Source organism: Lithobates pipiens, unplaced genomic scaffold (assembly GCF_037356315.1).
Source record: "Lithobates pipiens isolate NorthernLeopardFrog02 unplaced genomic scaffold, aLitPip1_a1.2 Scaffold_13, whole genome shotgun sequence".
NCBI classification, from domain to species: domain Eukaryota; kingdom Metazoa; phylum Chordata; class Amphibia; order Anura; family Ranidae; genus Lithobates; species Lithobates pipiens.
Genome location: NW_027507718.1, coordinates 388,188,351 through 388,213,218, shown reverse-complemented (window position 1 = coordinate 388,213,218; position 24,868 = coordinate 388,188,351). Strand labels below are relative to the sequence as shown.

General features: G+C 43.0%; 1 protein-coding gene across 2 annotated transcripts in view; it reads left to right on the top strand.

Annotated features, from left to right (window-relative positions):
- PDLIM3 (PDZ and LIM domain 3) overlaps nucleotides 1–6,697 on the top strand; it is a 72,954-nt gene extending 66,257 nt beyond the window's left edge. For both annotated transcript variants that reach the window (XM_077477319.1, XM_077477320.1), the window contains one exon: nucleotides 3,573–6,697. In XM_077477319.1, coding sequence (XP_077333445.1) covers nucleotides 3,573–3,762 — 190 coding nt within the window. In that variant the 3' untranslated portion in view covers nucleotides 3,763–6,697. The remainder of the gene's footprint in view (nucleotides 1–3,572) is intronic.
- The last annotated feature ends 18,171 nt before the right edge of the window (nucleotides 6,698–24,868 follow it).

The following is a 24,868-nucleotide window of genomic DNA, read 5'->3' as shown; positions in this document are numbered from 1 at the left end:
ATGACAGCGACAATTCTGCAAATGAGCAAATTTCAGTGTTTTTGGATTTGATTACGTTATTGAATAATTTTTATTATTATTTATTATATTATAAACTTTATCATACCCGGGATGTCTGCTAGACTCTGGGTTGAACAGATTTAAGAGAGTTATTCCTAAGAATTACAGGACTACAATATAAAACGCCAAATTTCCATGCAAAATAATTGTACCGCTTTCAGCACCTAAAACCAGAACTAATCATACCGCCAGAGAGGTTAATCCCCATGATGAGGGTACTCGATTATCAAAATTATCTGACATATAGTAATTAATCCAAGGCTTCCATGTGATGTCAAACTTTGTCAAATGATTATTATTAATAGCATTCACTTTAGCATTAATGAAGGATTGATTCATTCTAGACCCTTGCTTTTTCATGTTCAGTTCTATCTAAATGTTCTCGTGCCCAGAGCCTGTTAAACTTTTTCTTTGGTTCTTCTCTCACAACTCTACCTTAAGGCTGCATTCACACTGAGTGCTGGTTGTCAGTGCTAAAGCGCCACTCGCTGCGCTTTTCGGCCACTAGCGAGGCTTCTGCCTCTGAACTTCCATCCCGAATGCATTTTTTTGCGTTCCAAAAAATGCTTCTAAACTCAACTGCCTAGAAACTACTATAATGCCCCTTTCACACTGGGTGAAACAGCAATATTTTTAGCGTTGCTTTACCGTCATTGTAGCAGGGGTATTCGGCCGCTAGCGGCCCAGAAACGATTAGAGCCACCACGAAGTGCTGCTGAAGTGGCGCTTTGCCGGTGGTATAGTCATGCTGCCCCATTTATTTCAATGGGCAGGAGTGGTGAAGGAGCGGTATACACACCACTCCAAAGATGCTGCTAGCAGGACTTTTTTTACCGTCCTGCCAGTACACCGCTCCAGTGTGAGGAGTATCACTTTCAGAGCGCTTTGCGGGTGCTATTTTTACCACTGTAGCACCTGCAAAGCGCCCCAGTGTGAAAGGGGTCTAAACAATCCTGTATACATGTACTGATAAGATAACATAGGGGAGTGTTCAGGGGCAGCTGAAAAAACGCCCAACTGCTCCTAAACGTCCGTTTACCAGCAACAGTGTACATGAGGCCTAAATAGGAAACCTTCATTTTGTTTGCAAATATTAACCACTTCAGCCGGAAGATTTGGCTGCTCAATGACCAGGCCATTTTTTGCGATTCGCCACTGCGTCTCTTTAACTGACAATTGCGTGGTCGTGCGACTCTGTACCCAAATTGACATCCTTTTTTTCCCCCACAAATAGAGGTTTCTTTTGGTGGTATTTGATTGCCTCTGTGGTTTTTATTTGCGCTATAAACAAAAGAAGAACTAAAATTTTGAAAAAAACACAATATCTTTTACTTTTTGCTATAATAAATATCACACATTTTTTTATCAAAATGTTTTTTTTTCCTCAGTTTAGGCCGATATGTATTCTTCTACATATTTTTGGTTAAAAAAAAAAAATCGCAATAAGTGTATATTGATTGGTTTGCACAAAAGTTATAGCGTCTACAAAATAGGGAATAGATTTATGGCGTTTTTATTTATTTTTTTCACTAGTAATGGCGGCGATCTGCGATTTTTATCAGGAATGCGAGATTATGGTGGACACTTCTGACACATTTTTGAAACCATTGACAATTACACAGTGATCAGTGCTATAAAAATGCACTGATTACTGTGTAAATGTCACTGGCAGGGAAGGGGTTAACACTAGGGGATGATCAAGGGGTTAACTGTGTTCCCTAGGTGTGTTTCTAATTGTGGGGGGGATGGGAATGTCTAGGAGGAGAGAGAGTATGAACACACGATCGGTCTAATCTCCCCTGAAAGAACAGGAATCTGTGTGTTTACACACACAGATCCCGGTTCTCGCTCCGTCACGAGCGATCGCAGGAGCCTGCCGGGCACTCGCATTGGGGTCGGGCACACGCCGTGGGCATGCGCCCCTAGTGGCCAAAGGGCAAAATGGCATTATGTTATGTCGCTTCACCTTTTGGCCACTATGGAAGCATGCCCGCAGCGTGTGTGGTTAAAAATTCTAACTACCAGCAAGAAAAAGTCCTTACATTTAAAGAGCACCTGTCATTTCAGATCCATCATGGCAGCACCTGTTAGCGGGCATCCACTCACTTGCTGCGACTAGCTTATTGTCTCACTGCCGCATCACCAGCCGTCCCATTAACCTTCCTATCGGTATTCTCGAGTCTGGCTCGGGGTAAGATTTAAATACCACAAACGGTATTCCTGAGCCAGACTCGGGACCACATCGCTGGATCCATGGAGGGGTTTACTTACCTTGTCCCCTGGATCCAGCGATGTCCCCCCGCTGTGCTCTGTGAGCCGTCCTCCGCTCGATCTGTCACATCGCCAGGCTTCCGTTCCCTGCGAGCGTTGCGACGCACAGGAACGGAGTTCGGCGCCAAATTCAAAAAGTAAAATGCATAGTATAGATAGAGTATACTGTAATCTTACAGATTACAGTACTGTATCAAATAATTACACATCCCCTTTGTCCCTAGTGGTTTGTCCAGTGTCCTCAGAGGAGGATCCGCTGCGGGACAGAGATGACAGTTTTTATAGTTGATTTAAAGTGGATGTAAACCCGATTCATGAAATTTGAGCTGGGCATATGTATTTGTATGATTTAAATCGACTTGATTTATGACGGTCAAATGGTCACAAGCCCTGCCCCTGGCATTCCAAACCCTTTAAAGTGTCGGTGCATCACCAATGTATTGTATATGTTTCTCAGCCTGGTCCCACACAGCTGTAGGTAATGAGTGTAAAGGGATGTCCATCATCTCTTTATCTTTGCCCAAGGCCTGAGGAAGCTTCTGACTGTCTCCATGCAGCTAAAGAGTACCTGAGGCATGTGACTTCAGCAAAAGCCGACAAACGCTAGGGGATCTGTCCACAGCCTAGGAGCTTAGGGGAAGCAAAGAGGACACCGCAGTTACGTGACCACCAAGAATATATTTGGGGATTTTAGATACAAAGCATGTGTAACCAGGGGGTGAGCATTACCAAGATGTGATATGATATGTGTTATGTTCACAATACTTTTAATACCTTTTTTGTGGTGTGGCCTTCCAATTTCTAATTCCTCACCTAGGCGAGGAGGTGGTAGGGATCCTCCTCGGATGCCCATGTCACATATCCCAGGAGGCAAAGTCTGAGTGAGGGGAGCATGTAGGCTGCGAGATCCCAGGCATGCACAAACATACCGCTGGTTTCTGCCAGGCTTTGGTCCCAATCACCTGCAAGAGACCAACGGCATGTCTGTACAACTGTTTTAAATTTCAAGATTGCTCCTCAAAAGCCGAGCAGCACTAAGAGAACTTCAGCTGCAAGGAAAGCATTGCTGGAGTCCATGGATTTGTAAGTATGCTATTTTTTTTTTAAATTGCCATTCAGGGACCATTATTGGATAGAGAGAAATTAGTTTAATTTAGGTAGGGTGAGTCCCTCTTTAAAAATGGCACAGTGAGGCAAACTTGTTTCATGGATTGTTTTTCTTCTTTTATTTCCTAACACAGTGGCACGGTGGTAAAGGCCCGAGACAAGTTACGTCACCCTGAGTGCTTTGTATGTGCAGACTGCAACCTAAACTTGAAACAGAAAGGCTATTTCTTTGTGGAGGGCCAGCTGTACTGTGAAGGCCATGCAAGAGCACGGATGAGACCCCCAGAAGGATATGACGCCGTCACTCTCTACCCAAAGGCTTAAATTGCAGTTAGTTTAAGACACAAGGCTTAAGTGTAAGCCCTTCATATTTTAGGATTGAACATGGAATTTATTAGTAAATGTGCTTTCAGATGATATAAAAATGGAAGTTCATCAGTAATGCAAAAACAGAACTCCCTAGGGAGGCGATCATTTACTAGTGGTATTAAAATAAATCCACAAACAAAACCAGATAAATTGGGGATTTGACTTAGGCGAAGTAAAACGATTTCCAAACAGCTGGTTCTATTTAGCTGCTGCAACTTTGCAAATGCAATGTTTCCAAAAATTATCTCAGCCATAGGGTGCAACCTATTATATAATTTTGAATTTATAATTTTTCAGTTAAAAAAGTCACTGCACTGTTACTAGCTTTAGAAATTAGAATTAAATAGCTGCATTTGCACAAAGCACTAAATATAATTTAGCTTTTTTTTGTTGGGAATCCAATCCAGAATTTATGAAATTTAAATACAGCTACATAGTTTACATAACTAATGGGAGTTTAAGCCACGTTGTGAAAAATAAAATGCAGCTTTCTGGACAGGATAACTTGCTATCTTACAGGTGATAAAAGTCAATAATGCAAAAACAAGTGCTGTAATAATAAGACACTAAAGGTATCCTAAAATAAAAAGAAATAAAAAAAACCTTTGGTTTGTTTGTATTACACAATGTAGCTGTTTCTAGGTTTCGTTTAAGCTCCGTTTACACTATAAACCGCATGTGAATTGCACAGGAACTGCACCGCATTTCTGTTCCAAGTCACATACGATGCGATTTGAGCCCGATCATTTTGAATGTTTTCAATTTGCACTGCATTGAACCAAAGAAGTGCAAGCACTTTTTTGAGCCACACCGCAACCAAACCAGACCACATGGTCGTGCAATTTGGTGCAGGCAAACACACTGTGTTTGGGTTGTCTTTCATTTTGTATTGACACCTGCAGCAGATCGCAAGGGCAGTGCGATTTGCATGCAGTGTGGGAAATGTGCACAAATCGTGGCGTTTCCCACACCACATAAGTGTGAACCTAGCCTTAGGCCTGGTTCACACTAATACAATTTAAAATGTGACTTAGGTCACATAGAATCGCATAGCAGCGAATGACACATGTATGGGAGTCTGATAAGGCTGCACACCCCGATACAAAATGTTTGAACGAAAGTGAAGAATTCCCCATGGGGCTTTTTAGCAGCAAATAGGAGTAAAAAAATATTTTTTCCATAAAAATATATTAATTTTATTCATTAAGAAGCAATTGGACATCAATATGATACAAAAGTTAAAATATGAGCTCTGGTGTACACAATGTGAGACAGTTTGGACTAAGAAGGGGAAGCAAACAGTAGATATTACCATGTGATATAACTGATAAACAATATATATCAGAGGGTACTCCCTCACAGTATTGATGAATTATAATTATACTATCCAATATTTATAAAATGCCCCATCGAATCACATGACAATGGAAATCACATTGTTTTCATTGGTGCCTGTTCACATCAATGCAGTACAGCCCAATTATGGAAAAGGATCCTCTGCTACTTTGATGCTATCCCAGCACAACTCTGGTCCCATAGAATATGCAAACTGCATCCAAGTAGCATCCAAATTGCATTAAATAATCGCACTAAAAGTCAGATCAAAATCTGATTGCAGCAGGCCTGGTTCACACTAGTGCGACTTCAGAGGCACCTTGAGTCACACAGGATCGCATGGTACCAGAAATGACCGATTTCATTGGTGCCTGTTCACATGAATACAATATAACTGCAATGCGGTTTTGGGGTAGGCACAGTTGCTAATTTGGGTGCGATGCAGTGCAATTTTGTGCCCCATAGACTTTAATGGAAATGCACCAAAAACAAATGTAAAATGCTCGTACTAAAATTGTAAGAAAACAGTACACTTAAATGAAAACTATTAGTTCTGTTTACGTAGGAGAACAATTTTTGAGTTTGTCTCTTCGTAAATTTTAGTTTGGAAAGTCTGAATTGGATGTCAAAAGTTGCGTACACGCTATACAAAAATCAAACGATCATGCAATGTATTGTACCGAGTCACACCCAAAAGTGGAACTTCCGTTCATTGTACTCCTTCCCCCCTCTGGTGCCACATTTGGCACCGGGGGGGGGGGGGGGGTGGGCAGGATACCTGTCTTTCACAAGTATGCTGTCCCAAAATCCGGGGGCCTCAGTCACGGGTATTGAAATCACCGCGGGGCTCCCTCCTCCTCCCTTCTCCTTCCCCAGCTGCTGGACCAGTAGGAGAGAGGAGTGGGGCCTCGTGCATGTGCAGTAGGGTTCCCGGCATGAAGCCATAAAGCTACACTGCCAGATTCCCTTACTCACAATAGAGGCGGCAGCACCCAACAGCTGATGGAAACATCAACTGCGGTGCTGACATCGCTGGACTCCAGGACAGGTAAGTGTCCGATTATTAAAAGACAGCAGCTGCAACATGTGCAGCTGCTGGCTTTTAATTTTTGCAGCGGTGGACGGACCTCCGCTTTAAGATGGCACTACAAACCATAATACCATACAACTTCAATTAAATACATCAGAATGTCAGCAAATGCAGAAAGTGACAATGCTGTAGGCTTTTCAATGACAAAGTCACTTTTAGATTGGACTGCTTTATAATATACAATGCTTTACTATGTCTGGTATCATTTCTGTAACAAACGCATTTAGTGATGATTGGAAATATATAAATCCAGTAGATTCATATAATACTTTGGTAGTCCTTCGAAGTTTACTAAAATGTTCTGCACTATGTAATTTCTGCATGACTCCGGCACATACTTTGGTGCCCTTTGACTGCAATTCCTGCTTTAGAAATTCTATGTTCTTTTTATTTTTTTACGTTTGTGATTTCAGATCAGTGTGTCTATTATTTTGTTGTATAATGCAAAATAAAAGTTTTTTTAAAGCACTCTGTCTAAATTGTATGAGCATTTTAAGAACAAATTGGGAGAAAATAAACCAAATCTCATCAATTACACACTTGTTTAACCCCTAAGGGTAAAACATATCGGCTACAATCACCTTAAACATAATGCCTAAGCACAATTTAGCAATTTTTACATATGTTGGTAAAACTGTACATACCATCACAACTACTTTGTGCATCCAGGTGGATTATACCTTGTTTTTTTTTCAGGACAAATTGGCCTTTCATTTGGTAGTAAATGGTTCGGGATATCCTGTTTTGTTTTGTTTTTTATTATTACCAAAGGAAAACTGAAACAAAAATTATATATTTTTTAAAAATGTATCTGTATATTTGTTACTACAATTACCTACCACCAAAGAAAACCCAAAACAAAATTCTCCTGCTTCTGATGCTCGCAGCGATACCATCTATGTGTATGTCAGTTGTTGTTTGTAGCTGTAGTACAGTCCTGAAACAATAGTGCGCAATTTGCTTTTTTTGTGTCCTACCTAAAACACACTGACACTGATGCCAATTAACCACTTCAATACAGGGCACTTGCACACCTTCCTGCCAAGACCAATTTTCAGCTGTCAGTGCTCTCACATTTTGAATGACAATTGAGCAGTCATGCGACGCTGTACCCAAACAAATTTTTTTGAATTTTTTCCCCACAAATAGAGCTTTCTTTTGATGGTATTTGATCACCTCTGATCACACTGTGATCAGCTGTGATTGGACACAGCTGATCACGTGGTAAAGAGACTTCATCAGAGGCTCTTTAAGTAGATCAGAGGTGTGGTGTGTCAGGCTGACATACCACACCACCAATCGTCATGCTGAGCGTGCGATCGTGGCTTATCCTGCTGGACGTCATATGATGCCCAGTCAGGATAACTGAACCACTTCCCGGCCATCATTCTGCTATAGGCCGGGCAGGAAGTGGTTAAAAAAAATCCTGCCCAAAATATACTGACCCTGACCTTTTGACCCAAACCCTGGGGCTAATAACGGGTCACAGAAGTACAGCCAAATGAGCTGTAAGTGCAACATTTACAATTATTTATTACCCTTTGTGGGTGATCAACATACTTTCTCTGAACAATTCCAACATGCTGTAAAATGCATTGCAATAATAAAGTGATTGTAAATGATCACCTTGTAAAACAACCCATTCAGTTATAATAATGATGAGCAAAACATTTGTGTATAGATATAAAAAACATTTTTAAATACTTTTTTTACCTTTTTTCATAAGTGATCACAGATCCTCTGTTCTCAGCTGCATAAGAGCTGGGGGAGGAGACGCAGCAGTACACTGAACTTTCCCAGTGAATGGCTGTGCAGTGGTGTCGTGGCAGGACAAGTCTGATTATTGGAGGACAGAACACTGAGTTCCCAACATAGCTAGTGTTCTCCTGCTTAGCGTGGTCAGTTTTTAATATGAAAGCAATGGGATTAACAGGAACACCAGGGATTTCACACAAAGGAAGCAATTCAAAGAGAATAGGATACTTTCTCATACAAGTACATGGTATAGCAGGCACATATCAGGAATATGAAGTGTTGGGGTAACAAACGCTTTAAGTGCTTCTCATTGTCTGAATCAATCCTGAATGTTATACAATGCAACTTGTGTGCAACAGTTGTCAATTATCAGTGGTCTAAGCCAAAGTCGTATCCAAGTTGCACCCATCCAAAGTTGTGTCAAAGTTGCATCAAAGTTACACTCCAAAGTCGGCTCAACTTTGTAGTTGTACAAAGGGTGAATAGAGCAGGAGGAGATCAACTTTAGGTTGGGTTCATACCTCCGAGGGATTTGGCTCACAGCAGGGGTCCAGTGCATCCCTGTTCTCAGTTTCAGGGATGAAGCAGGGCTGAATTGTTGCCTGAGTTCAGCCCTGAAATGGAGCCAAAGACACACAGCGTTCCCGTGCAAGCCATCCTGCAGCCGCAATGGAGATATGTGAACTGGCTCCATAGAGAGCCAGTCACAATCTCCTGTCATGCGAATTGGATGCGGGGAAACCCACATCCAATCCACATAGGTGTGAACCCAGCCTTAAAGTGGAACTAACTTTTTATTTCCTTTTTGATAGAGTAATGCCCCGTACACACGAGCGGACTTTTCGACATCCAAACTCCGACGGACTGAGTCCGTCAGACTATCCGATCGTGTGTGGGCTGCAACGGACTTTAGCTTCGCAAAAGTCTGACGGACTTTAGAAATGAAGCATGCTTCAAATTTTCCCGACGGAACTCCGCCGGACCCGGTCCCCTTCGAAAAATCCGCTCGTGTGTATGCTACTCCGACGGACTAAAACCGACGCTAGGGCAGCTATTGGCTACTGTCTATGAACTTCCTACGTCGAATCCAGTCGTACGTCATCACGTTCGACTCCGTCGGAGTTTGGTGTGATGGTGTGTGGTCAAGTCCGTTCGGTCGAAAAGTCCGCCAGAACTCCGGCGGAACTCCGCTAGAACTCCGTCGGAAGTCTGTCAGACTTAATCCCTCTCGTGTGTACGGGGCATAAGGAAAGGTTATAACCCCAGTTTTTTTTTTTTTTGTTTTTTTTTATACAGTATCTCACAAAAGTGAGTACAACACCCCTCACATTTTTGTAAATATTTTATTATATCTTTTCATGTGACAACACTGAAGAAAGTACACTTTGCTACAATGTAAAGTAGCGAGTGTACAGCTTGTATAACAGTGTCAATTTTCTGTCCCTTCAAAATAACTCAACACACAGCCATTAATGTCTAAACCACTGGCAACAAAAGTGATGTCCAAATTGGGCCCCAAGTGTCAATATTTTGTATGGCCACCATTATTTTCAAGCACTGCCTTAACCCTCTTTGGCACAGAGTTCACCAGAACTTCACAGGTTGCCACTGGAGTCCTCTTCCACTCCTCCATGATGACATCATGGAGCTGGTAGATGTTAGAGACCTTGAACTCCTCCACCTTCCGTTTGACGATGCCCCACAGATGATCAATAGGGTTTAGGTCTGGAGACATGCTAGGCCAGTACATCACCTTTACCCTCAGCTTCTTTAGCAAGGCAGTGGTCATCTTGGAGGTGTTTTTGGGGTCATTATCATGTTGGAATACTGCCCTGCGGCCCAGTCTCCAAAGGGAGGGGGTCATGCTCTGCTTCGGTATTTCACAGTACATGTTGGCATGCATGGTTCCCTCAATGAACTGTAGCTCCCCAGTGCCGGCAGCACTCATGCAGCCCCAGACAATGACACTCCCACCACCATGCTTGACTGTAGGCAAGACACACTTGCCTACTGCTCCCCTGGTAGTCCCAACACGCACCTGACACCATCTGAACCAAATAAGTTTATCTTGGTCTCATCAGACCAGGGGACATGGCTCCAGTAATCCATGTCCTTAGTCTGCTTGTCTTCAGCAAACCGTTTGCATCATCTTTAGAAGAGGTTTCCTTCTGGGACAACAGCCATGCATTTGATGCAGTGTGCGGCGTGTGGTCTGAGCACTGACAGGCTGACCCCCCCACCCCTTCAAACTCTGTAGCAATGCTGGCAGCACTCATATATCTATTTCCTAAAGACAACCTCTGGATATGATGCTGAGCACATGCACTCAACTTCTTTGGTCGACCATGGCGAGGCCTGTTCTGAGTGGAACCTGTCCTGTTAAACCGCTGTATGGTCTTGGCCACTGTGCTGCAGCTCAGTTTCTGGGTCTTGGCGATCTTTCTATAGCTTAAGCCATCTTAATGTAGAGCAACAATTTTTTTTTTCAATCCTCGGAGTTCATTGCCATGAGGTGCCATGTTGAGCTTCCAGTGACCAGTATGAGAGAGTCAGAGCGATAACACCAAATTTAACACACCTGCTCCCCATTTACACCTGAGACCTTGGAACACTAACGAGTGACATGACACCAGGGAGGGAAAATGGCTAATTGGGCTCAATTTGGACATTTGCACTTAGGGGTGTACTCACTTTTGTTGGCAGCAGTTTAGACATGAATGGCTGTGTGTTGAGTTATTTTGAGGGGACAGCAAATGTACACTGTTATACAAGCTGTACACTCACTACTTTACATTGTAGCAAAGAGTAATTTGTTCAGTCTTGTTACATGAAAAGTTATAATAAAATATTTACAAAAATGTGAGGGTGTACTCATTTTTGTGAGATACTGTATATATCTGTGTCCAATTGCTGTGTCCTTTAATTCCTGTCCCATAGCCAAAACAGGAAGGGTGGATTTCCGAAAACTGTAACGTGCAAGTTCTGGTGCAGCTGTGTATGGTGGCCAATCAGCTAACTTCAGCTTGTTCAATTAGGCCCCTTTCGGATGAAGCAGAATCCGTCCAAGTGGATTGGCCTGCTCATTGGGGATCTCTCTGCTGATCCCCACTGAGCAGGTGGATGACAGGTCAGTGTTCGCTCCACTATGCAGAGTGGATATGGACACACCCAGTTGTTCTCTATGGGATGGTCAGATGAAAATGGACCGCCTGTCTGTTTCTATCCGATTGTCATCTGATCCGCCGGACGGATGGGGAATGGATCCCTATTGGCCTGTTTTTAGCATACTAGATCCGATCGGATGCCAGCGGGTGACAGCGGATACATGTCTGCTGACATCTGCCACCCAAAAGAGGGCAATGGGTGGTCTGCCCCATAGAGAACAATGGGATAGATAGAACCAATTGGTCCGCTTGTGTGAAAAAGGCCTTAAGCTTTGACAATAAAACCTGGAAGCTGATTGTTTTTTATGCACAGCTACACAAGATTGCAAATCCACAGTTTATGTGAATCAACACCAAAGTGAGAGGAAACAGCTGCTAACTAAGGCCCCCCCAGGGCCATCACAACTAGTGTCCCTATTGGAAGATTTCCCCTCTATTACTTTTCCGGGGACAACCCAATATTTGGGATTTTCATTTACTTTCATTTTTATTTATTTTTATTGTATATTTATTGAATTTTTGTGCGATAAAAGAGAAACATTTTAAATATAGAAAGCCAAATGAACATGTGAATCATAAACATCAAAGGCATGGTATTATTGACCATTGGTATATCATGTCTTGATTTCAGTCATGCGAGTATAATATATCATACAGTTATATAATATATAAGTAAAACATCAAAAAGTAACAAGAACAAAAAAGAGAAGGAAAAAAGAACTAGCACCATGACTGTAAGATATAAGGTTACATAACTATTACTAGGGCTGAGATATAGTAAGCATAAAGGATATTTACCTAAAGTGCCGGATAGATTGCCTCGGGGCAACAATCAGGGTCATCCCAGACGTTCCAAATTTTAGTAAATCTTGGCAACGACCCATCAATCAATGCAGTCATATTTTCCATCCTGAGTATGTCTGCCAAGGTAGACAAAAATTGTGAAAAAGTAGAGGGAGAGGTAGACAGCCACCATCTAGGTTTAACACGTTTTGTCGTCAGTAATATAAAATACATTAAGCTTCCGGCAGCCCTGGAAATAACTGGAAAAGGGAGGCCTAGTAGGTAATGTATGGGATCTAAGGGAATGGAAGTATTCAATAAGTTTTGCAAAAGGGTTGGGATCTGAGCCAAAAAAAAGCTAATATAAGAACATTACCAAAAAAAATGGTAATGAGTACCTATAGCGTTATTACATCTCCATACTTTCATTTTTAATAACAGTAAACAGAAAATCTCCCAGATGGTGGCACGGTCAGCAATAAAAACTGTCAGAGGTTCTAATTCCTCTTCACACTATTCAAAACTAAAAAAAATGCCTTTAGTTATACTTTAGTGACAAAACTTTATTCTTATTCTCAAAAAATAATACATACACATCCACTACTTAATTCGCCTTGTAATCTATTTTTCCTTTTGTGTTGTTCTACTCTGCCTTGTAACATCATCTGTGAGCTCCTCAACCTCTTCTTTTCCTTTTTATTTCCATTTTTTTGAAAAGTAGTTCACCTAAGTTGTGGTCATGTGCACTGCTCTATGCACACTACACCTTCCAAAGTTCCTAGCCCATCTCGAAAGCAAACAAGAGAGGGTGCCTATGTTCCTAAATGCGGTAGGACCATGGAGAACAAAGGCAGCCAAATCTGACTGCAGAATACTGTTGTTTTTTTTGTTTGTGACATTAAAACCAATTATTACATTTTTTTTGTAAATAACAAACATGTTATACTTATCTGCTCTGTGCAGTGGTTTTCCACAGAGCGGCCCATATGCTCATCTCCTCGGGTTCCCCGCCGGCCATTCTGGTCCCTCCTTCCTGCTGAGTGCATCCAGAGAAAGCAGCCTGCAATGGGTGCACACAAGCTGTGTTAAGTTATGGGGGGGGGGCTGCTGCACTGAGAAGGTTAAAACCTGGAGCCTTTAGAACTACTTTAACCAGATTTAGTGTACTACTTATAGTGTCACTATAAGTAGTACTGTACATTTTAAGTAGTGCAGTTAACTTGTATAGATATGACTTTCATGCAACATCTGAGGGTTAACACTGAAGTCTATGGCCTTCAAATTGCATTAAAGTCGGAACAAAGTAGTGCATGAACTACTTTGAAGTTGCTCAAACTAAGTCACGCATATATGATTGGGTATTATTGGAAAACATGGAGAGCATATGTCAAGGTACAGACAATTTTCCCCAAAAAAGTTCACAAACAGCCCAAAAACATATAAAAGAAAATCCCTTCAGAATCCAGCAACCAGTATACTGATTATACCTAAAATGATAACCTGCCTTTCAGGTTATATAGAGAATACTGCTGGGTATGACCAGGTTCATCAAATTATTTGCAGAAAAATCTGGCAATGCTGCACCCAAACAAAATTGACGTCCTTTTTTTCCCACAAATAGAGCGTTCTTTTGGTGGTATTTGATCACCTCTGCGGTTTTTATTTTTTGCTATAAACAAAAAAAAGTGACAATTTAAAAAAAAAAACAATATTTTTTACTTTTTGCTATAATAAATATATAAAAAAAATTCTTCCTCAGTTTAGGCCGATATGTATTCTTCGACATATTTTTGGTAAAAAAAAAAATCCCAATAAGTGTATATTGATTGGTTTGCGCAAAAGTTATAGCGTCTACAAAATAGGGGATATATTTATTGCATTTTATTATAATTTTTTTTGCTAGTAATTATTATTAATTTATATAGTGCCAACAGTTTATGCAGCACTTTACAATGTATAGGGGGGGACAACACAATTACAGTACAATACAAAAGGTACAGGAGGGCCCTACTTGTAGAGCTTACATTCTAAAGGGAGGGGGTGGTGGTACAAAAGGTAATAGCTGCAGAGAATGATTTGATGGGGGTGGCTCGGGGACAGTTAGGTGGGTGTGGGATAGGCTTCCCTGAATAAATTAGTTTTCAGGGAACTCCTAAAGGTGGACAGGGTAGGGGCTGATCGGACAGACTGGGGCAGGGAGTTCCAGAGGATGGGAGAGGCTCTGGAGAAGTCTTGAAGGCGAGCATGAGAGGAGGTAACAAGGGAGCTAGAAAACAGGAGATCCTGGGAGGAGCGAAGGGGACGATTTGGGCGATATCTGCATATGAGGGGTTGGTGGCGATGGGGGCGATGTTGTGGATGGCTTTGTATGTTACGGTTAGCATTTTGAATTTTACACGGTGGGGTAGGGGAAGCCAATGAAGGGATTGGCAGAGAGGGGCAGCAGTCACGGAACAATTAGTGAGGTGTATTAGTCTAGCAGCACGAACAAGTTGCTTTGTGGTGTCATTAGTCAGGAAGGGTCGAATTCTGTAGATGTTGCGGAGGTGAAGGCGGTAGGATTTAGCCAGTGATTGGATATGGGGGCTGAAGGAGAGGTCAGAGTCAAGGATTACACCCAGGACCCTGACATGTGTGGAGGGACCAATGGTTGTGTTGCTGATATTAATGGTGAAGTCACGGGGGGGGGGGGGGATCGTGAAGGAGGAAATATAACAAGCTCAGTTTTAGAAGCATTGGGTTTGAGAAAGTGGTGTGACATCCATACTGATATGTCATTCAGTAAGTTGGAGATCTGTGAGGAGATTGAGGGGGTGAGTTGAGGAGTGGAGAGATATATCTGGGTGTCGTCAGCATAGAGGTGGTATTGGAAACCATGGGAGGATATCAACTGGCCCAGGGAAGAGGTATAAAGCGAGAATAGGAGGGGCCCAAAGACAGAACCTTGGGGTACCCAACAGAAAGAGGAAGGGGAGCGGAGGAGATGACACTGAAAGTGCGCTGAGATAGGTAGGAGGAAAACCAGGATAAAGCAGAATTGCAGAGGCCAAGGGAGCGTAATTAGCTGAGGAGGAGCAGGTGGTCAACTGTGTCAAAGGCAGCAGAGAGGTCTAAAAGTATGAGTATGGAGCAGTGGCTGTTGGTTTTAGCAGTTAGTAGGTCATTGGTGAGTTTTAGTAGGGCAGTTTCAGTAGAATGTTGTAGGCGGAAGCCAGACTGTAGGGGGTCGAGAAGGTTGTTGTCCATGAGGTAGCGACGCATTTGGTCATGGATAAGGCATTCGATGAGCTTGGAGGCAAACGAGAGCAGGGAGATGGGTCTTAAGTTGTTCAAACAGGTGGGGTCTAGTGAGGGTTTTTTGAGTATGGGGGTAACCAGTGCATGTTTGAGCAGGGAAGGAAAGGTGCCGGAGGAGAGGGAGAGGTTGAAGATGTGGGTTAGGGAGTTAAGGATAGAGTGGGAAGGTTGTAGCAGTAAGTGTGAGAGGATAGGGTCCAAGGAGCAGGTAGTGAGGTGGGCCGGGGAGAGGAGTTTATTAACTTCATGTGTGGTAACTGGGCAAAAAGAGGAGAGTATTGAGCGTGGTGTTGGACCAGCGATCTGCAATTTTCATCGGGACTGTGACATTGCGGCGGACAGATCGGACACTTTTGACACTTTTTTGGGACCGTTGACATTTATACAGCGATCAGTGCTAAAAATAGCCACTGATTACTGTATAAATGCCATTGGCAGGGAGGGAGTTAACACTAGGGGACAATCAAGGGGTTAAATGTATTACCTAGGGAGTGTGACTGCCTAGGGGAGGAGGCCGATCGTTGTTCCTAAGCAGTAGGAACAACTGATCAGTCTCCTCACCCCTGACATAACGGAAAATTTTAAATGGGAACAAAATGCAGAAAAATTGAAGGCACCAATTATAAAAAGTTACATAGTCATTTATTAAACACATAATAATAGAAAAAGTCACATTTAAAAACTTGTTTGCAATAAAAAATGCAAAATTGACATCTCTCTAATACCTTGTACACACGGTCGGAAATTCTGACGGAAAAGGTCCGATCGGATTATATTGTTGGAAAATCCGATCATGTGTGGGCTCTATCTGACTTTTTCTGTCGGAAATTCAGACAGAAAAAATTTGAGAGCAGGATCTAAAATTTTCTGACAAAAAAATCCAATCTGACTTTTTCCGATCGTTTGTAGAGAATTCTGACGGACAAAGTTCCACGCATGCTCAGATTAAATTATGAGAACAAAGCTATTGGCTACTAGCCTCTACATAGTCCTGTCGTACACAACGAACGTCACCTCGTTATGAACGATCGGATTTTCTGACAACTTTGTCCGACCGTGTGTATGCAACAACAGTTTCGAACAAAATCCGTCGAAAAAAATCCGATGGATTTTGAGGTCGGAATGTCCGACCGTGTGTACAGGGCACAAGACAAAAAATGCATGACATTAAACATCATTGTAATCCTGCAAACATGATGTAGCATGCAAGAAAAAAAATGCTACGTGTTTCGTAATTGAATGCTTCTTCGGGAGCTTATTAATCGTTCTACAAGAGAGAAAAATATATAAACATACAAACAAATACAGCAAAAGACAGTAACACAATAGTAGTGTTTCAGATGTTTGGCAGAGTTTACCGAGAGGCGACCACAAAAAAGACTCCCATAAGTGACATGCATGAGGTAATCAGGGGTCATACATGAGGGCGTGCCCAGTAGAAAAAACATCTCAGAAACTGTAAAGAAAGCCACCAAGAAAAGGAAGTAAATAGAAGAAGAAAAAGACAAAAAAATAAAAATGAAAGTATTGCATCCATTCAACAGGGGGTTAAATATCAACAAGGCAAGCACGCATAGAAACAAGAAGAAGATATCCCCATAGCTCAAAGATGGGTAATCAGCCTACCTTGGAAATATTGATAAAGTATGTATCAGTAATAAACTGAGATAGTATAACCAGTCAGCAACAAAGCCTAAAATAAAGAATAAAATATAAAGATGTAAAAAATTATTATCAGTTTACCACCTAGAAGGTACACTAGAGAGCAAGGTAAAAAGCTGAAAGCATTAGGATAATAAACCCTCGCCTGACATTATTAGTAATCAGCATACAAATGTAGAGCCAGATTGTCAATTCAGCAAACAAACGTAATTGCATCCTAGCACACCTGACAGGCAGCCCACAACACAAGTGTGAAGCAGCTCATAAGCAGGCGGCATGGTAAAAATAGTATGGATTCATTCAGCACATCTAAGAATCAGAAAAAAGACAGAAAGTATCACTAAGTATGGGGATAGTGTTCAGAGTCTCGTGCAGTAGTTCAGTAAATGGAGTAGCTCATCTGACTCGGCCGAAAAAAGCATGCATCAGCAGCACGGACGCGCAATGTACAATGACAATTGCTCTGCGCAAATCCACTCGTACATTTGTACTTCATTAATGCCTGGCCAACATATGGCATGAAGCGTTCAATCCATTTTGTTTCAGGCTGGGTTCACACTGCTGCGGGGGGAGATCCGGATGTGATTCGCACCGCACTGCAGTGCAAATCACATCCGATCTCCGTAGCGATGCGAGTTCAGCCATACAGATAGTATGGCTGAATTCGCATCGCTCCCGCAGCAAACTCGCACAGGACCCTTTTTTTGGTCCGCAGCAGAATCGGATCGCATGGGTGTTCACACCATGCGATCCGATTCCTGTGCGAGTGTGCAGATCGCACTGCGATATGCGGACGGATCTGGGGGTGTCATTAACATATCATTGACACTCCCAGCCGTCCGCATAGGGCAGTGTGAACTGCCGGCGGGAGGTGTGCGATGCGGGAAAACGCAGCGGATTTGCGGCGTTCCCGCATCGCTGTGGTGTGAACCCGGCCTCATGCTATAGTATTCGCCTATCCCAATCTCCTCCCCTGGGGTCCTGTGGAATGACCGCTAAGACCATAAAGGAAGCAACAGACGTATCGAATCTACGACACGGGTCAAGATGTCTGCTTATGGGAGTGAGCATTTTCCCACTAGAGGAAAAGTAGATGTGATCATTAATCCGTTGTCTTAGTTGGCGAATAGTTTTCCCAACATAAAAAATTCTACAAGTGCAGGTCATTAAATAGATTACCCATTGGGTGTCACAGTCGGCCCGAAAATGGGGATAAAAGAGTTCCCCATTGGGGAGTTTGAATCTACGACCTGTAGACATCCAAGGGCAAAAGGCACAAATGCCCCATTTGTACATTCCCACCACTTTGGTATTGTGACCAGAAGTAAAAGTGTAATGACTTTGGGTCAGTTTATCGCGAAGCGAGATAGACCTTTTAAAGAAAATCTCTGGGTGGTCAGTAGCATATTTCCTCAAGATGGGGTCCTCATGGAGGATATACCAATCTTTCTCCAAAACGTTTCTTAACTGGTAATGTTGATGTGAGTATTGTGTAATGAATTTTTCAGTGGAGTGATTGTCTAACTTGGTTTTATGTTCAAACAATAGTGTATTTCTAGTTTGTTTTGAAGCCTTATTAAAGGCTTTGCATAAGAGGGATTTAGAATAGCCCCGTTGGAGCAGTCGTCCTCGCAAGAGATCTGCATGATATATAAAATCATTGTCATTCCTACAGTTCCTTCTCAGTTGAATATATTGCGCGTAGGGAATACTACGAACAAGGGTCCATGGATGGGCACTAGAAGCATGTAGGATCGTGTTTCCTGCTGATTCCTTACAATACAGTGAGTTTGCCAGGCAGTTATCCTGGTCTTTAAAAATTGAAAGATCGAGGAACGAAATATTAGAAAGATCACTCTTTACTGTAAATCTCAAATTGTACATGTTACTGTTAAGAAGATTAACAAAAGTGTCCAGTGTGGATTGTGAGCCTACCCAGATAATAAATATATCATTGATATATCTAAGCCACACCAGTACATGACTGGTGTGGCTACTGAAGTCTTCATTTGAAAAAATATCACGTTCCCACCCCCCTGGGTACAGATTGGCGTAGGCTGGGGCACAACAAGTGCCCATAGCCAAGCCCTGTACCTGGAGGTAGTGGGAACCATTGAACATAAACCAGTTATGTGTCAAAATAAAGAAAAGCAATTTAAGAAGGAATTCACTAAATGGCCAGCAATGGTTGTCCTCCTCACGGAGGAATGTACGCACCATCCCGATGACCTGCTCGTGGGGGATGCTGGAGTATAGTGCCTGACATAACAAAGATCTGTCAATCTACATTGATAGACCTCCATTCTGTCCTTCTCAGGAGCGATCGCGGGTGCCCGGAGGACATCATGATCACCAAGAACGCGCATCAGCTCCATCGTCACGCTGCGGGCGCACACGCCCCCTAGTGCTCTTAAAGCGGCCGACGTACAGCTACGATGATGTCCTGCCAAAAGCTCCAACCTGTCAAAAAGTCCAGCAGCGTTTACACAATAAGCGATTATTTATTGGTTTGCGCAAAAGTTATAGCGTTTACAAAATAGGGGATAGTTTTATGGCATTTTTATTAATATATATATATTTTTAATGACGGCGATCAGTGATTTTTATTGTGACTATGACATTATGGTAGACACATCAGACATTTTTGGGACCATTGTTATTTATACAGCAATCAGTGCTATACAAATGCACTGATTCCTGTGTAAATGACACTGGCAGTGAAGGGGTTAACCACTAGGTGTCAGTGTAGGGGTTAAGTGTGTCCTAGGGGCGTGTTGCTAACTGTGGGGGGCGTGGCTTCATTTTACACATCACTGATCCCTGCTCCAATCACAGGGAGCAGAGATCAGTGTCACTGTTGCTAGGCAGAACAGGGAGATGCTTGTTTACTTTAGAATCTCCCCCCTCTTCCTCTCCGTGAGGCAATCGCGGGTATCTCCATGGCGATTGAGTCCGCAGGGACCTGCAACCCGACTCACGGAGCTTCCCGCAGGGGTGCGAGTACGCCGTCGGCCGCCTCTTGATTTGGAACGTACAGGTACATGATTATGCCTGTACGTGCCCTTCTGCCGACGTATATTGGTGTAAGGCGGTCGGGAAGTGGTTAACCCTTTCTTCCAGTGGTGTGGTTTGTTGTATTTCCATACCCCCTTACTCTAAAGCCAAATAGAATTCTCTATCCAGTTTGCCCATATTCTTTCATATTTCTCCCCATTTCCTCTATTACAGTATGTCTCCCTATACAATGGTAGATTGCTATTCACTAAGTTTTTCCAATATACCAACGAGGGGGCTTCAGCCTTCTTCCAGTTTAACGCTATTGCCTTCCTTGCATAGAAGAGCAATAAGCACACCTGTGTTTTCCTTTCTATAGAAGCCATATTTTCCCCTACTAATCCTAGTAGGCAGATCTCTGCCTCTTGATCCAGAGAAACTGATGTTACTATAGCGATTACTCTCAAGAATACCACCATCTTCGGACAGGACCAAAATATATGAATAAAATTTCCTGGAATATCAGCACATGTCCAGAAATTTTGAGGATTTGATGGGAATATTTTATACAGTTTATATGGTGTATAATAACGCCTATGTGTTATTTTAAATTGGATTCATGTATCTCAAAGTGATACTAAAATCTGAAATGGGAATCCATATATCTCCTCCCAGTTTTCTGCTACTAATTTTGGGAGCAATTAACATGATTATCTGACAAAATAATCTACTGAATAAAGTGTGGTGTATATGTATGCGACTGTGGACATAGTTATGCAAATAAATCAAATAAAATTACAGATGCCTGTGTCTGGGTGACTGGCTTATAATAGGTCAAGCAGATCACCTTACCAATCCCAATATACAGTTCCCATCAGGTCCATCAGAACTTGACATTACCACATCCAGGGAACCCATGTGACCTAGTACTCCAACACTCAGGGGACCCATATTCCTAGCATCTATCGTCTCCAGTGCCGAGGGGACCCCAATCCCAGGATCCAATATGCAGAACCAATCATCCAAAACACACTCAGGGGACCCCTTCTCCGCTGGGGACAGGCATCCTATCTCCCCTGAGGAATGGGACCCTTTCTCCCCTGGGGACAGGGACAACCATATTACCTGGGGACAGGGACCCTATCTCCCCTGGGGAATGGGACCCCTTCTCCCCTGGGAACAGGGGCCCTATCTCCCCTGGGGACCAGGACCCCACCTCCCCTAAGAACAGGAACCTGATAACCCTGAGTGTGCCAACCTCACCGCCCTGCCTGATCACCCTGAGTGTGCCAACCTCACCTCCCTCCCTGCCATGTGTCCTGTGCGAGGGCCCTCCTGTAACAGCTCTTAGCAGGACTTCACCCCATTGTGTGCTCCCCTACATGGATACATGGATGTGCTCCCACTACACGACTGACCCCTCTGTGTGCTCCTCCTACATGACTGACACCTCTGTGTGCTCCCCCTACATGGGGACCTTTCTGTGTGCTCCCCCTATACGACTGACCCCCTCTGCGTGCTCCCCTTACTAGTTGGACCCCTCGGTTTGCTCCCCTACATGTCCGCATACTCTGACCACTTCCTGTATCCTGTGCACACCCTCTACTACCACCTGTACCATTTCCACATCCTCTGACTGTCTCCTGTATCCTGTCCGCATCCTCTGACCACCACCTGTACCATTTCCACATCCTCTGACTGCCTTCTCTATCTTGTCTGCATCCTCTGACCACCACCTGTACCATTTCTACATCCTCTGATCGCCTCCAGTATCCTGTGCGCATCATCTGACCACCTTCTGTATCTCGTGCACATGTTCTGACCACCTCCTGTACAATGTCTGCAGCCTCTAACCACCTCCTGTATCATGTCCACAGCCTCTAACCATCTCTTGTATCATGTCTGCAATCTCTATCTCTTGTCTTTTATCATGTCTGCATAGTGTCTGCAATCTATATCTCTTTTCTTTTATCGTGTCTGCAGTCTCTGAGGGGAAGTCTGGAGAGGAATCAAGAGTGAGAGCGCCTCCGGGATGGGGATTACGGGAGGAGTCAGACGTGTATGGACTGTAGAGAAAAGACTATAGGATAAAACCAGAGCCACCAACTTGGAGCTGTCTAACTGAGCCCTGCACAGTGTGCACCTGAGAGGAGGTCAGTGACAGTGCCATCAGGCCAGTCTGAGGGGGGTCTAACCCCCGCTAGTGGCTGAAAAAGGGTTAAAACCGCCCGCAAAGCGCCACTGCAGCAGTGCTTTGCCAGCGGTATAGCCACGCTGCCCCATTGATTTCAATGGGTAGGAGTGGTTTAGGAGCTCTTTCACCGCTCCAAAGATGCGGCTAGCAGGACTTTTTTCACCGTCCTGCCAGCGCACTGCTCCAGTTTGAAAGCCCTTCGGCTCTCACACTGGAGTAAAAGGGGCGGTTTTTTTCAGGCGCTATTTTTAGCGCTGTAGCGCCTCAAAACTGCCTTGGTGTGAAAGGGGCCTAAGGGTTTACAACCACTTTAACATGTTTCACATTGAAAAAAGTACAACATTTTTAAAAAACGACATTTATTTTATTTGTAAATAACTTTTTAATGCTTTGCACCATTGCTGACAGCTGAAGTATAAACAAAACAGTTGTGGTAGGTGTCGATACCGATTGCGATTGGTATCGGCGAGTATATAAAAAAAAGTATTGGTACTCGTAAAAATAATGGTATTGATGCATCCCTAATTCAAAGCACCAAAAATGTGACCTCATATTTTATATACCATTGTCAAGGTGAAGAGCACAGAAATAGCTGGAGGTTTCTGCAATTCATCATTCTCAAGGGCTCCTAATAAGCTAAATGGTTTTACAGTACAGGCCAGTCACTACAACATGGCAAGGACCGCAATGGAAACAAGTTCCTGGAAAGCCTTCTGCTAGGATTCAATTTCAAACACATGTTGAGGAGAAGAAGATGTAATTAAGTGGAACTTATGTGCGGAAATCACTAACTGATATCTTTATTCTACTAAAAAGAATGTATAAAATACCACCACTTAATGGCCCTGGAATATATTTTTCATTTCTCTTTCTTCCCCTCATTTATGTTTGTTTTTAAACTGCTTCAGCCCCGGAAGATTTTAACCCCTTCCTGACCAGAGCACTTTTTACAATTCAGCACTGTGCCGCTTTAACTGACAATTGTGCAGTCGTGCGACATTGCACCCAAACAAAATTGACATCCTTTTTTTCCCACTAATAGAGATTTTTTTGATTGTATTTGATCACCTCTGCGTTTATTTTTTTTTTTTGCGCTATAAACAAAAAAAAGCGACAATTTTGAAAAAAAAAAAAACAATATTTTTTACTTTTTGCTATAATAAATATCTAAAAAAAATATTTTTTTTCCTCAGTTTAGGCCAATATGTATTCTTCTATATATTTTTGGTAAAAAAAAAATTGCAATAAGTGTATATTGATTGGTTTGCGCAACAGTTGTAGCGTCTACAAAATAGGGGATAGTTTTATGGCATTTTTATCATTTTTTTTTTAACTAGTGATGACGACGATCTGCTATTTTTATCGGGACTGCGACATTATGGTGGTCACGTCAGACAATTTTGACACATTTTTGGGACCACTGGAATTTTTACAGTGATCAGTGCTATAAACATGGATTGAGTACTGTAAAAATATCACTGGCAGTGAAGGGGTTAACCACTAGGGGTCGATCGAAGGGTTAATGTGTTCCCTACTGTGTGTTCTAACTGAAGGGGTGAGAGGACTGTGTAGGGGGGATGACAGATCGCTGTTCATACTCTGCATGAACAGACGATCTGTCTGTGTGCCCCTCAGAAAACAGGGATCTGTGTGTTTATGTCTCTGTCTGTGTGCCCCGAGTGATTGCAGGAGCCCGGCGGTGATCGCGACCGTCAGGTACTCACATCGGCTTCGTGGGTGAGTGGGCAGCGCGAGCGCACCTCTAGTGGCCAAATGTAAAATCAATGTAACATGACGGCGATTCGCACAGTTGAACCATGTTGCCGCGGTAAAACTGCGGCGGCTAGTTGGAAATCGGTTAATGCTTCAATACTGGGTAACATACCCACTTCAGCTTCACTTCTTCAGTAGTTCAGTTCTCCATAATGACATTGCTGTAATGACTTGATCAAACCACTCCTTTTTATTTGCTTGTGAGGCTGAAACACCCTCCTTGCTGCCTCTCGCATACAGAAAACAAGATTATTATTATTATTATACAGGATTTATATAGCGCCAACAGTTAGCACAGCGCTTTACAACATGAGGGTTACAGTACAGTTACAATTCAATTCAATACAGGAGGAATCAGAGGGCCCTGCTCATTAGAGCTTAGATGCAAACAACTGTGAGTGCTGAGCTGTTTCTCATTGCTAACAAAAATATCCAATGCTGCTGTGGAAACCTGCATCATATTGGCGATTTGGAAAGAAAGGGCCACCCTACTTGCACCGTAAGATGGTCTGTGTAATGTGTCAGTAGTAGGTTACAGAGAATTTAGAATAAAGCCCAACTCCAGGCAAAAAAAAAAAAGTTTTCTTTTGCAGCGGGGCTATGCCCACACTGCAAGAGTTTATTGCTCATTTTTGTCAAGGGGATTGGAGAATGGAGATATACACTTACCTGATCCTCTGATCCTCCCCGCATAAGAGAGATCCCTGTGGCTCCTGTCCCCCCCCCCCCCCCCCCCCGTAGTCTAGCGCAGTGGACTATTCCTGACATCACCCAGCCCATAGCCCAGCTCTGGACATCAGGACATCAGAAATAGTCCACCACTGGATCATGGTGGAGCACTATTCGCAGGTGGAATGGAAGATCAGGTGCATATAAGCTTTCTAATCTCCCCTGGATAAAACGAGCAGTTAACGCTTGCAATGCAACCACAGATTCACTGGGAAACTTTTTTACCCGGAATTGGGCTTTAAAGAAAAATGAGTGAACTTTTTGATATCAGCACAGCTGCAGTAT